This window comes from Phaseolus vulgaris, chromosome 6 (assembly GCF_000499845.2).
Source record: "Phaseolus vulgaris cultivar G19833 chromosome 6, P. vulgaris v2.0, whole genome shotgun sequence".
In the NCBI taxonomy this organism is placed as follows: domain Eukaryota; kingdom Viridiplantae; phylum Streptophyta; class Magnoliopsida; order Fabales; family Fabaceae; genus Phaseolus; species Phaseolus vulgaris.
This window is the reverse complement of record NC_023754.2, coordinates 28,606,210-28,620,373: the sequence shown is the minus strand read 5'-3', so window position 1 is coordinate 28,620,373 and position 14,164 is coordinate 28,606,210. Positions and strand designations below refer to the sequence as shown.

Here is a 14,164-nt window from a genome sequence, read left to right as displayed (position 1 = left end):
ACTGTTTCTTCCTGCACATCCATATATCCTTCTATCACCTTCATAAATTTTCATATTTCCAAAATAACCCTCTGTAATATTTTAGATTATATAATCTGGAAATCTTTTTTCAAATTCGTAATTAGCTTCCCGATTACATAATCTGTAAGTCTTTTTTCAGATGCATGATTAGTTTTCAGATTATGTAATTCGTAAGTCTTTTTTAGCTTATAGATTATATAATCCGAAAGTATTTTTTCAAATGCGTGTCTATATTACGTAATCCAAAACTACTTTATAAAGATAAAAAAAAAAAAAAAAAAGTATTTTCACGTTTTATAAGAAATTGGCAAAAGAACCTATGAAGGTGAAAAAAAAAAAAGTCCTAAAACAGGCTACAGAAAGATGTTCGAGCCCAGTAATTTTCTGACGTGAATGGTATTTTATAACATTAATGAAGGAATTCTCTTTTTTTATACAAATTATTATCATTAACTATTTTTAAATTAAATAAATACCAATAATAAAAAAATACATATCAAATAAATAAAATCTATCCTCAATAAAATTAATAAAAAAATATTTATTTTCATGTTTATTTTTTCAAAATTTTATAATTTAATAACATTTCTATCTTTTATTATCATAAAAAAATAGACACACATGCGTGTAGGAGGATAGGTGTTTTCATTAGTATATATAAAAATATATTTTATTTTATAACTTTCTTTTAATTAGATAATTTTATTTTTTAATAAATACAAAATTATTTATTTATTTATTTTATAAAATAAATAATTGAGTTTTTTTATTTCAAAATAATTAAATAACTTCTGTTTTCCTACAAATAACGAGTAGATATTTTTTAATACTATTTTTATAAATTTATTTTTATATATTAAAATGTACCATTTTTTAATTTTTAATTAAGTACTCATAAAAATAAGAATAAAATTATAATTTTTTATATAATTAAAATAAGAATACACTTGTATACATATGTTTTCGTTCGTATTTTAAACTTTCTTATAATTTATAAAAAATTAAATTATTCGTCAAATCTAATTATAAAATAAAACGTGGAGAACAAACTTAGATATGCATCATATTCGGTCAAATTCATACTCTGAATGAACATCACATTCACCAGGGAAAGAATAAAAAGAAACGAAAAGGTTGACGAAATTTTAGCTAACATTCATACACAAACACAAAGTCAACGGAATATTTTATTTACATTTTTTTATTTGCATTCAATAGAAAAAAAAATACGAGTAAAAAAATAACGAATGTTTGATTAAAATATTTCTGGCTATTTCAACTCTTCTTAACCTACCTCATTTCTTAATTTCATTATCTTTCTCCTTCTATATTTAGTTCTTATATAATATACCAAACAATGCATTACTTAATAGAAAAATTATTAAAATTGATTAACAATGTATCATGAAATGTATCAACCAAATAACATATAATTATTTTAGTGTAGTTAATGGTCCATGATATCTTTATGGCAGTAGTGATTTCATAACATAAATGATAGTAATAAAAATAGTTTAAACTTTAGTAATTAAAGTTTAATCTGAGTTAGTAAAGACATACCAATGTATTTATTGCAACCATGGCCCATTCTTGTTTATTGATAATACAGAAAAATGAAAATAGATTAGACATCTTACCTAACATCATTGATCTAATTTTGTTTGATTAGTCAGGTTAAGGTGTTTTGAAAAATCTACTTAAAGAAATAAAAGCCACGTTTAAAGAAAAGTTTAATAAAATTGTGAGGGTAGTTTATTTAAATATATTATAATTATTATTATTGTGAAAAGGAATCCTAAAATGGATTAAAGTGAGAATAAGAAGTGAAGATTGAATTGAAGAGTGTGCAAGCGTGGAAGTTTCTTATATATATAAAAAATGGCTTATACCAGTTATTGATGTCGGTGAAAAAAGGATAAACAGAGAGTGTTTCAAGAAATTGGCAACAACACTGTATCTGAGTTTGATAATTATAATGATACCAACAAAAATAATTTAGGATACAATATGATAAAATATTGATCTTTAAAATAGATAATACTTTAAATATAATTATTGTTTCTATCAATATTATTAAGATCAAAACAATATTATTCAGTAAAATAAAGTGTAAAAAAAAAATTTAAATAATTTTTTTTTTTGAATAAAGAAGAATTTAGATGATTGACATTTTTCGCAGCAGTATACAGTTTGAATTTTATTTCAAGAAGCATTAATTCTATTTTTCAGGCAGTCAAGAAAGTAGGTGGACACTTTTTCCTTTATATATTAAACTATCATTTTTCCTTTTCTTAGTTCACATTTGGTGTATAATGAATTATGTTGTAATTTTTCCTTTTGTTTATTTTTGAAAATGGTAAATCTTTAATACATTGATTAGATAGGTTTTAAATAACTTTGATACTATATTATGAAGTGTACTTAAGCTTAACTCAATCCCATAAAACCAATTTATAAGGTTGATAATTGCACCCACTTATATGTAATGAAAGGTTATAATTTATAGTCGATATGAATATTTAACAAGTGATTTAAAGATATTTGATCAATAATGCGGAAGAAAAAGGATGATTTTATACCATAGATTTTAAGTTGGAGAAAGATTTAAACAATAATTTGAAAAAAAATCTGACAAAAAAATGTCTTAGATAAGCAACTTTGTTTTAATCATACCTTTCTATTTTACATATTTACCTTATACACTGAAATTCTCTTTATATTATTTTTAGTTCTTAACCAATGTTTATTTCAAATTGTTATATTACATATTCAATAATGTATTATAACTACTGTCAATTACATCTAAAAGCATAAATAATTATATTTAATATTTTTATAAATAATCTTATATTGAATAGAGATATCAGCAAACAACCCTTATATTAGATTTAAAAATATTTTGTAAAATGATATTTGAAATAATTTAGATGAAAAAAATAAATAAAAGTGGAAGCTTCTTAAACATAACTTTCTTTAAGTAGGAGTAAAACATAATAATAAAAATGGAAGTTACAACTTTCTTGAAAAGTATGAATTTCAAAGGTTGTACGGAATGTGGGAATACTACATTTCAAAGTTTATAACAAATATGAGATTATTACATTTTTATAAAATAACTTTTAATTCATTTATATTTATATAATAGGATATCCTAATATAATAATAATACAGAAACTTTTTATGTTATTGTACGGTGAGAAAATGACCGCCATAGAAGGAGACATTCATAAATTGGTGGTATGAATAGGACAGAGAATCACCACCAACTTCTCTACTCACTCCTAACATTATTTAATAGACATTAATACACACTTTTTATTAATTATTAATTGGCTCTACTCTTTTTTATTTGAAACGGATCATGTTTTAAATTTTTAATACTTTGGATTAATTAAAAATTTATTGTTTATGTAATTTTAGAGAAAATTACAAATATATTTAATTATAAAATACTTATAATTGATCTTATTATAATTAATCATGGATATTTTTTTATCACAACAATAAATAATTTTAAAGAATAAATAAAATATTAATATTAAATTAAATTATTTTATCTTTTGTTTATTTTCATTTTTTTCACTTTTTTAATATAATTATTTTCTTTTCCATTCGTTCATTTTCTCATGGGATGTCTGAAATATGTACGAGTTAAATCTATAAATACCTTCTGCAAAATCTTCTTTTCTTTGGACACATATAATTCTTATTTATAAAACCATAACACGTTTAATTGAAATAAGTTAATTTTAATTTAAAACCTATTATGAATACCACTTATGATGAAGATGACGTTGGCATAAGTCTTTCGTTTGATTTTGTCTAAAGAAGAGAATTTGGATTACTTCTTCAGTTTTAACACTGTTGCAGTCATAAGTTTGAAATATATGAATATAGAGTAATCATATCTTTAGAAGTAGAAGATTTTGGATTTATTCTTGGTTCATATAATAGCTGAGATAATTTCTTTGATGTCTTTTGTCAAAACTAATAACATTTTCCTTTAATTAACTACTAAATGTTGTAATCAATGAGTTCAAATGGTTGACTTCAGAATTTTCCAATGCCACCATCTTTCATCCAATCCGATGTTTTCATACATTCTCAAGGTGTTCTCTCTCTCACACATGTCCCTGCTTCAGTTTAAGTGTTCAAACCCTTTCATCTTTTGTACCTAACCATTCTTCTCCTTCCATTCATGACACAGGCCTCTGCTTCTTCATGCTGAAAACATGATCAGACACCAGCAGAAACACACATCCCCTCTTCCACCACTTCTACTGATTCTTCTCTTTTTCAACTTCACATGTGCCATTGATTTCGTCTTTAATGGCTTCAACTCCTCTGAAGTATTGCTCTTTGGAAACGCCACCATTGATTCTCGAATTCTAACACTGACACACCATCAAACTTTCTCCATCGGTCGTGCCTTGTACAGGGAAAAAATTCCCACCAAGAGACCAAACTCTTCTTTTGTGTACCCTTTCTCCACCTCTTTCATCTTTGCCATGGCACCTTATGAAGACACTCTTCCAGGGCATGGCTTGGTTTTCATCTTTACACCTGTCACGGGCATCCAAGGCACAAGTTCTGCACAACACCTTGGTCTTTTCAACCTCACCAACAACGGAAACTCAAGCAACCATGTGCTTGGTGTTGAGTTCGACGTGTTCATGAACCAAGAGTTCGATGACTTCAACGCCAATCATGTGGGGATTGACATAAACTCTCTCAAGTCTTTTGTTTCCAATGATTCTGGGTATTGGCAAGATGATGGTGACAAGTCCTTTAAGGAGTTGACGCTTAACAACGGTGAGAATTACCAAGTTTGGATTGACTATGAAGATTCTTGGATGAATGTTACCATGGCACCGGTTGGTATGAAAAGGCCTAGTAGGCCTTTGTTGAATGTTTCTCTCAACTTATCTGAGGTTTTTGAGGATGAAATGTTCGTTGGGTTTACTAGTGCCACTGGTCAATTAGTTCAGAGTCACAAGATTTTGGGGTGGAGTTTCAGCAATGATAATATTTCGTTGAGTGATGAACTTATTACTACTGGGTTACCATCTTTTGTTCTTCCAAAAGATTCAATTTTTAAGTCCAAGGGGTTTGTTGCAGGGTTTACTGTTGGAGTTTTCTTGGTTATTTGTGTCTTGGTATTGTTGGCACTGTTCTTGATTCAGTGGAAGCGTAGGAGAGAGAGGAAGAGGCAGGAAATGGAAGATTGGGAGTTGGAGTATTGGCCACACAGAATGGCGTATGAAGAAATTGAGGCAGCAACAAAGGGGTTCTCTGAGGAGAATGTGATTGGGGTTGGTGGGAATGGGAAAGTCTACAAGGGTGTTCTAAGAGGAGGGGTGGAGATTGCTGTGAAGCGCATTTCTCATGAAAATGATGGCGTGCGAGAATTTCTTGCTGAAGTTTCAAGCCTTGGAAGACTGAAGCAAAGGAATTTGGTGGGGTTGAGAGGTTGGGGCAAGAAAGATGTTGGGGTTTTCTTCTTAGTCTATGACTACATGGAAAACGGTAGCTTGGACAAGAGGGTGTTTGATTGTGATGAGAGGAAGATGTTGAGTTATGAAGACAGGATAAGGATCATCAAAGATGTGGCTTTTGCAGTTTTGTACTTGCATGAGGGGTGGGAAGCTAAGGTTGTGCACAGGGACATTAAGGCCAGCAATGTTTTGCTTGATAAGGATATGAACGGAAAGCTTGGGGATTTCGGGTTAGCCAGAATGCACAGCCATGGTCAAGTTGCTAGCACCACCAAATTGGTTGGAACAGTGGGGTACATGGCTCCCGAAATGTTCAAGACTGGAAGAGCTTCCACTCAGACAGATGTTTACATGTTTGGTATCTTGATTCTAGAGGTTTTGTGTGGAAGGAGACCTCTAGAAGAAGGTAAGGTAGGTTTGGTGGAGTGGGTTTGGCAACTAATGGTACAAGGGCAAATTGTTTTTGCACTTGATGAAAGATTAAGGGCCAAGGGAGAGTTCAGTGAGCAAGAGGTGGAGAGGTTAATGCACTTGGGTTTGTTGTGTGCCTACCCTGAACCAAAGGCCAGGCCCACAATGAGACAAGTGGTGAATGTTCTAGAGGGGAAGAAAGAGGTCGATGATTCAGAAATTGAGAATATGGATAGTTATTTGCTCCAACAGTTGAAATCAAGGGATATATTGTCTGAGTATTCCCAATACTTTAGCTTTGCCTCACACCCAACTTTTCAAGATATTCGCATCTCTTCCTCAATATCTCTTACTTGGTCCGAATCTGTTGTTGAGGGTAGGTGAATCCGTGTCATGAATCACAACACAGGATTTGTTCATTAGTTCATTGTTGTATCAAACATAGGATTCATTTTCTGGCAGCAGGAGTTGGTTTTTTTACAATACAATCATACAGAGTCCAATTTTGTTAGTTTTGAATTTTTTATTTGTACAGAATGTACCATTTTAGATTTTGATCTGATATATGCTTCATTACATACATCTATTATATATCAGTATAAGTTTATACTCTGACGCAACTCTAGGCCAAACCAAACTCTATCCTGATTTTACAATTCATGACACTATTGTAGAAGGAATCTGTCAGTTATTTTCTCAAAAGCTGTCATAAGACCTTTTGGCTTTTTGGTTAACGTAAGGAAGCAAATAAGAACTTTGATTTTTTCCATCACATGATTATGGTTAGGTGGGAATTTGGCAGCAGTTGCTGAGTCTGCACCCAATAAGCAAAGCTATATTGACATCACCAAAAATCTTAGTATTTTCACAAGTAAGATGAGAACTCAAAATCACAAGAATGTAGTGATCTTAAATGATGCCAAGCCCCAGCCACATACAACCATCTAATAATGAGCATGAAGACCTAAATGTTGTTTATGGATTTATTTACAAATATAAGTTTATGTTGTTTATGGATTTATTTACAAATATAAGTTTAATTGGGCTTGTTTATTTTTGTAGGTCCATTCGAGATGACAACTCTAGAATGAAGGAAGGTACAAATATATTCAAGAAAACCTCAAACTCATCAAAATATAAACTAGAGTTTTGGTCAGAAGAACACAAGAAGACTAGTTGTTGTTGACTAGTAAACATTATGTTTGGGTCAAGCCTTAGCTTAAATAAATTGTATAAAGTTGTTTAAGATTTCATGGATTATGTATTGAGCCTAGTAACATAAAATAATTGGACCAAATATTTGAGCCAAGTAACATAGATTTTGGACTTGTATTTGGACCAATGGTAGAATAAGTCTAGTTAGGGTTAAAAGTGACTAGGTAAGGTAACAATTGGCTTCTTTGAGCCCAATGTAATCCTAAAACGTTTAGGGTATATTAGAGGACAAAAATTTCTTTGGCATGGAGTACATGGACGTCCACATGATAACCTAGAAGTGGAGAAGATTTAACATAGAAGGTGTGAGCTCAACGGAAAGCATGACACCTTCTCATTGGAGAATTTTATTTTGAATTTTCAAATTTTGGATCCAAAATGTTGAGTCCTCTCTCCTAAATATTGAGATGCTTGGTTTCAAGAATTATTAAGATCAAATATGAGTGAATTACTGTCAAATTTGTATGTTTTCTCACTCCTTGGTCTATACTCTTTAGAAAAGATACCGTAATCTTCTTTTTCATTTTTATCAAGTGATATGACCCAATCAATCACAATCAATCACTCTCTCTACTTCTTATGCACCTTTAAGAAAATCATAACTTTATTGAAATCATCCTTATCGGCTTCCACCATCGAGCTTCCACACAAGTTCACCAAAATTCCAAAACACCAATTCAAAAATGAAGGAACACCATCTTTAGACTTACCATCAAATTTTTTGAAGTTGTCACAATTCATTTGCAAATCACAGTGAAATTGCAACCGTGACCACACTTTTAAACTTTACCATCCATAATATCTATGGGTAGGATACAATTGTGTACCAGCTGTCACCTGGTGCATTAATTGTTGGGGGAAAGTCTACTATAAAAATTTGCCTCTTTCATCTCATTTTTTTAAGGAAACACGCCATAAAAAAAAATATTAAGATGACGGATTTTATGTTTTCATGTTATAGCTTGGTATCCAACGAATCAAGTAGATAAATGGTGCAACACGCTATTATTTTTATGAGTTGAATGACCCAATTTTCCAACCCAGTGGACCCGTACCAGAAAATATCAACGTCTCTCTTTCTCATTTCATGTGGGACATTATCCAAACAGTACTTTTTTGCTTTTTTTTCTTCAAAATACTCGAAAGATTTATCTGGGGGCTGAAATTGAATGATTTCATGGCACTCTCACTAATAAAATGTTTAGAAATATCAATTGTTTTGGAGCATGCAATTTATTGAATTAACTTGTACAAGTAGCACTACTCACTAATTTTATTTATAGATTACAGAAAATGAGTAAATTAGATGGAGGTGGTGTTGTCCACTTTCATAGGCAAATTGTTGAGCTCAAATAATAGAAAGAAAAAGGTAGACAAAGGGCCCCTAGGAATAGGTTGGGTTGGTTTTCTTAAATGCCCTTTGTTTCATAGTACCATGGGCGCTTTCATTAACGTAAGAACTAAAAAAAAAGTGAAAAGGATTTGAAGCCAAATAGTAGTAATGTCTTTTATATTAATGGTATCATTAAAGCTTTCTGCTTTAGGAGTAATTTTCTTTAGATCAGATACACAGATTGAAGTGAAGTGTATTTGGCATGAAATACTATAATGGGATAAAGTTATAGTTGAATTACATATTATATTAGAGTATGCAAATAAGACGTAATTAAGAGGTTGAATACCAAACATAGCTAATTTGTTACTTAATGAATTAAATAATCCTCCTTCACAGGTATGAGAAGTAGAAACTTAAATTAAATATTATTATAGCATACTTTGTTTTATCTATTCTTATATTGTAAAGATTCGAATATGTAATTTAAAGAACAAAATTCTCATTCTTATTATCTCAATTAAAAAAGTTAATATTTTTAAAGAATCTTTCTCCCATCTCTATAAATGGTCAAAATATATTTCTCTCAATCGTACTAAACTACTCTTGCTACTTTTATCTTTATTTATATATTTAATTTTCTTAATTTCTAACCCGCTTTAATATTAAAACAATTTTATATTTCAATTTTTTTTTCAAATATAACATATAACATCATGTTTAGAATTGCTCATTTCAAATATATTTACAGAATGATCCTAATATTAACTGAGAGTCTTTTTTTTTTCTTTCTAATTATCAGTTGTTTCTCTTTATAGAAGGGAATAACCTTTATTTTTATTTTTGTGTGTTATGATTCTAGTATTTAATATTGATTATTTCCTTATTTAGTTAAACCCTGGAATGAGTGTACTACTGGTATATATTCAGACAATTTGTTTTTATTTGAATAATAAGAAAGAAGAAATATTCATTCTCATATCTTTTGTCTTCAGTTGACTCTTTTGTTCATCTCTGTTCCCTTTTGTTCATCTCTGTTCTATTTTGTAAGATGGTATCAGAGTCATTTCAAGCCTATCCTAACGAGTATTTGTTGGGTTTAGCAAGCCACCCACTATCGGGCCGTTATCGGACCACCCATAACATATATCTCCACACACGAGTTGGTAGCCTCGGCGTGAGGGAGTGTGTTGGAGATCTCACGTCGACTAGAGATTAGAGCCTTTCATAATATATAAAGTTATGATATAATTTATATACTTCAAAAGTTATATTATATAATAAATAATGAATATTTATTATGTTGTAAAAAACATATATTTCATATCAATTGTCAACATGCAAACGGAAAAGCAATATCCTGTTGCCTTTTAGCAAATATACATTAGTTTCCATCCAAACAGAAGACCAAATACATATGAATTAGGTCATTTTTTTGTACGAAAATCATTACTGTGTTTTGTATTGGCAATCTAGTTTCTTGTCTTCTCCAACATTGAAGATGCTGCATTATTTTTAATCTATGGCATTTTGGGCTCTTGTTTCTCTGCTCATTGGTCTTATACTTAAAACTTCACTTCTTTTGTTTGTTATCTCTCACATTTCAAAACGTAGGATTAAATCACAACCAATGACTGAACTTTTTTAGCCACTGAATTACGTATATCATCAACACAACAAACAGTATTAATTTGTTTTAATCCTTATCTTCACAAAAAGGACACGTTATTAATGTAACACGGTTTTTTCTCCATTTTGAATTGTCTCACATATTCATTAATAAGTGTAAACCAGATTCTTTTAAAAGTATTCAATTGTTCATTTCTTCCTCCTTCATATAAGGCAAGTCATAGAAAGTGAATGAAATGTTTTAGCTGAAACAATATTAAATATAGTGCAGCATGTTTATGCTGCTCCCAAGTTGATTAATGGAATTTTAAATATTCAAAAAGATGGTGGAAATTTACATGCTCGTCTTGCATACAATTTCAATGGTGCTGTAAATCTGCTGCTCAAACGCATTCATGCACAATGTGCCTATTCAGTTTGCATTCTCCGTAAAATCCTTAGCATCATTTACCATGCCAACTAGTCTGTGTTTCTCCAACCAAAGGGTGCTAAGAGAGGAAACTGTTCCTATATATTTATATCCCATCAAGCTTCTTTGTGTCTAATATTTTTCTATCCACTTTTGCACTTCAATTCACTGTGAGCATGCCCCTCCTGTTTTTTCCCACCACTTTTTTCTTCAACCAACACATCATCTTATTGTAACATAATTCCTCCCCCATGTCAAAAGAAAGTGAAGATTTTTCTACTGAGATTGTGCAGAGAGGTGTTGAGAACTCTGGCCCAAATGCAGGCTCTATTTCTTTCTCTGTGAGAGTACGGCCTAGGCTGCCAGATTTTCTTAGTTCAGTTAATCTAAAATATGTGAAATTGGGTTATGGCTACCTCATTAGCCATCGCTTGTACTTATTGCTGGCACCACCTCTGCTTGCAGGCTTTGTTGCTCGTATTGGAAACTTCACTTGGCACGATCTCTATGACAAATATGGTCTCATTGATATTCTATTTATATCAGCCCTTTTGTTCATACTGCTGTATTTTTACATTGACTTCACACCCGGCTCTACCTATTTGCTTGATTTCTCATGCTTTCGTCCCTCAAATGAATACAAGGTTAAAAACTCAGCTTTTCTTAATTAGTAGTCACACCTCACACACCAAGAGAGTGTGTGAGTTTTAACTTTTAATGCCAAACTTAGATACTTTTACTTGAGTGATTTTTGCTGTTACGTTGCTAATCCATATTGAGCTTTAATGTAAATCTTCTTTCTTTCACTAATTACTGAGTTGAAACTCCAATTTTGATGCTTGAGGGGGTAAGCCTGTTTTTTATACATTCAACCTTTAGATGTATTTAATAATGGATATTTATGCAGATCTCAAAGGCTGAGTTTATTGAGCTAGCAAAAAAGTCTGGGAATTTCAATGATGCTACTACTGAGTTTCAAGAACGAGTTCTTAAGAAATCTGGAATGGGTGATGAGACCTACCTGCCAAAAGGAGTCTTTCGCCCTGGTTACAGAAACTCACTGAAAGATGGCAGAGAAGAGGTATCAATGGTGATGTTTGGGGCAATTAATGACCTTCTTGCTGCCACAAAAGTAAAAGCCAAGGACATCACAATCCTGATAGTAAACTGTGGAATACTAAACACCACCCCATCACTCTCCTCAATGATAGTGAATCATTTCAAGCTTAGGCATGACATCCACAGCTTTAACCTTGGTGGGATGGGTTGTGGTGCTGGAATCACAGCTATTGATCTTGCTAAAGACCTTCTGGATGCCTATCCAAGAACTTATGCACTTGTAGTTAGCACAGAAGCTGTGAGCTCTACCTGGTACACTGGCAATGACATTGAAATGCAGCTTCCCAATTGCTTCTTCAGAATGGGGGCTGCAGCCATAATGCTCTCAAATTTCCGCCTAGATAAATGGCGCGCCAAGTATGAACTCAAACAGGTATCTCTTCCAAACTCAGGATATCTATTTAGTAAAATAATAACACAATACTAACTAATGACTTTAAATGAGTTAAGCTTACAGAATAGTCTGATTCAAGAGTAGTTACACTTGACAAATCTCATATGTAATTATTACTCTTTGGTATTGTTTTTCTATCAAGTTTGATTTTGATAATCAACATGATAAAAATTTGTACTAAATGTTAAGCTATTGGGGTGAAACTCTAATTCTGACAGGAATAAAAACTGATAAAGAACTAATCTAAAACTTTTCCCTTCAGATAACTTCTACTCTGTTCCTTTGCATTATAATGACATGATAACTTTTATTTTCTGTAAGATAAGTTTTAGGATATCTATTTTATTGCTTTGGCATGTGGCAGCTGGTTCGAACTCACAAAGGGATGGACAATAGAAGCTACAAAAGCATACATCAAAGGGAAGATAGTGAAGGGAGGAAGGGGCTTTGTGTGAGCAAAGATATCATAGAGGTTGGAGGCCATGCACTAAAAGCCAACATAACCACACTAGGGCCACTAGTGCTACCTGTTTCAGAGCAGTTTCACTTCTTCACCAACTTGATCTTGAAGAAAAAGAAAGCAAAGCCATACATTCCGGATTACAAGCTGGCATTCGAGCACATGTGCATTCTGGCAACGAGCAAGAAAGTGCTGGATGAGATTCAAAAGAACTTGGAGCTCACAGAGGAGTACATGGAAGCATCAAGGAAGACATTGGAGCGATTTGGCAACACATCAAGCAGCAGTACTTGGTATGAACTGGCTTACCTTGAGTTCAACTCAAGGATCAAAAGGGGTGATCGGGTTTGCCAAATAGCTTGTGGGGCAGGGTTCATGTGTAACAGTGTTGTTTGGAAGGCCCTTAGGAATGTTAGAAAACCCAAGCACAGTCCTTGGATTGAGGATGAAGGCTGAACTACACACATAGCTTTATTGCATGCATGCTTCTATCCAACAACCTTAGATCCATATTATGAACAATGGATAAAAACATAAGTTAAATAAATAAAATCTCTGAAGCAACCATACTTCAATTTCTGTTGTGTGTTTATATCCAATATTAATCCATATCTGATATTGTGGATACTTCACATGAAGTACTTACCTATAAAGCTGAAAAAGATCATTAATTTTTTTATTTATTTCAACAACATCTAATAAATGTGATTTTAATTTATATTTGAATAATTACAATTATATATTATTATATTTTTAAAAAAATTAGATTTTTAAATATGTATCTATCATATATAATATCCTCTTATCTTTAAAATAAACACGGTAATCAATACACATATAAGATTATGTGAGTTTATAAATCCGATAGATTTAAATAGATGTTGAGAACTCAAATAAAGGAGGATAATTGATTAGTGACATCTTTAGGTAAATCCATACTTTATGAATTCATCCACATGATTGATAACAAAAATAAAGTAAAATCTTGTAACTTTATATCATAATTAGCAATAAACCATGCATTGCACCTTTTATGTTGAAAATATTTTTTATTTGGATTTTCATTAATTTTTTAGGATAGTGTGGGTTCAGATATAGTTGACATGTTTATTTCCAACACTATCAAATAATAACTAACGTTGTTGAAATGTGACATTATGATGTAATAACCATTACAATGATCGATAAACGATCTATTAATTAAGCATAATGCTATGCTATGGAAATGTCAATGTTGTTTGATGTTTCCAAAAATAAATTCAAACATAGTTTTAACATAGTAGTAAAATGTAAATTTAAGTCTCCAAATTTCAACAGTTTCCCAATAAATATATTACGTGAACTTTTAATTTTTATTATCCCTCAATACTGAATCCATTTAGACTTAAACCACAATATGAAGCAACCAAATCCAAAACACTATTTTTAAAGTTTTCATCTTTATACAGTAAAGAAAAATTCATGAAATAAATCTTAATATGAAATAATTGATATATTACACGTAGGGGCTTTCTTATCATGGGCTTATCGTTAGAGTCTGCCATTTTAGGCAATTTTTCCTGCACATCCATTGTTCCTTCATGCATCTTCATATAATTTAAAAAATCAAATATATTATTGACATTATATGAGGTTGGCCAATTCAGACATCTTTTTATTTTATTTTCAATACCACAAT

The 14,164-nt window shown here is 31.3% G+C and overlaps 2 protein-coding genes across 2 annotated transcripts; both read left to right on the top strand.

The window, feature by feature from the left end:
- Window positions 1-3,940: 3,940 nt before the first annotated feature.
- On the top strand, window positions 3,941-7,601 carry LOC137832580 (L-type lectin-domain containing receptor kinase VII.1-like). The gene is made up of 2 exons (XM_068640806.1): window positions 3,941-6,303; window positions 6,990-7,601. Exons 1-2 carry the CDS (start codon window positions 4,254-4,256, stop codon window positions 7,016-7,018), a joined length of 2,079 nt encoding a protein of 692 aa, XP_068496907.1. The 5' UTR covers window positions 3,941-4,253; the 3' UTR covers window positions 7,019-7,601.
- Window positions 7,602-10,342: 2,741 nt separating this feature from the next.
- LOC137833181 (3-ketoacyl-CoA synthase 15-like) lies at window positions 10,343-13,111 on the top strand. The gene is made up of 3 exons (XM_068641540.1): window positions 10,343-11,157; window positions 11,421-12,005; window positions 12,391-13,111. The coding sequence occupies exons 1-3, from the start codon at window positions 10,765-10,767 to the stop codon at window positions 12,940-12,942; spliced, it is 1,530 nt and encodes a 509-aa protein (XP_068497641.1). The 5' UTR covers window positions 10,343-10,764; the 3' UTR covers window positions 12,943-13,111.
- The last annotated feature ends 1,053 nt before the right edge of the window (window positions 13,112-14,164 follow it).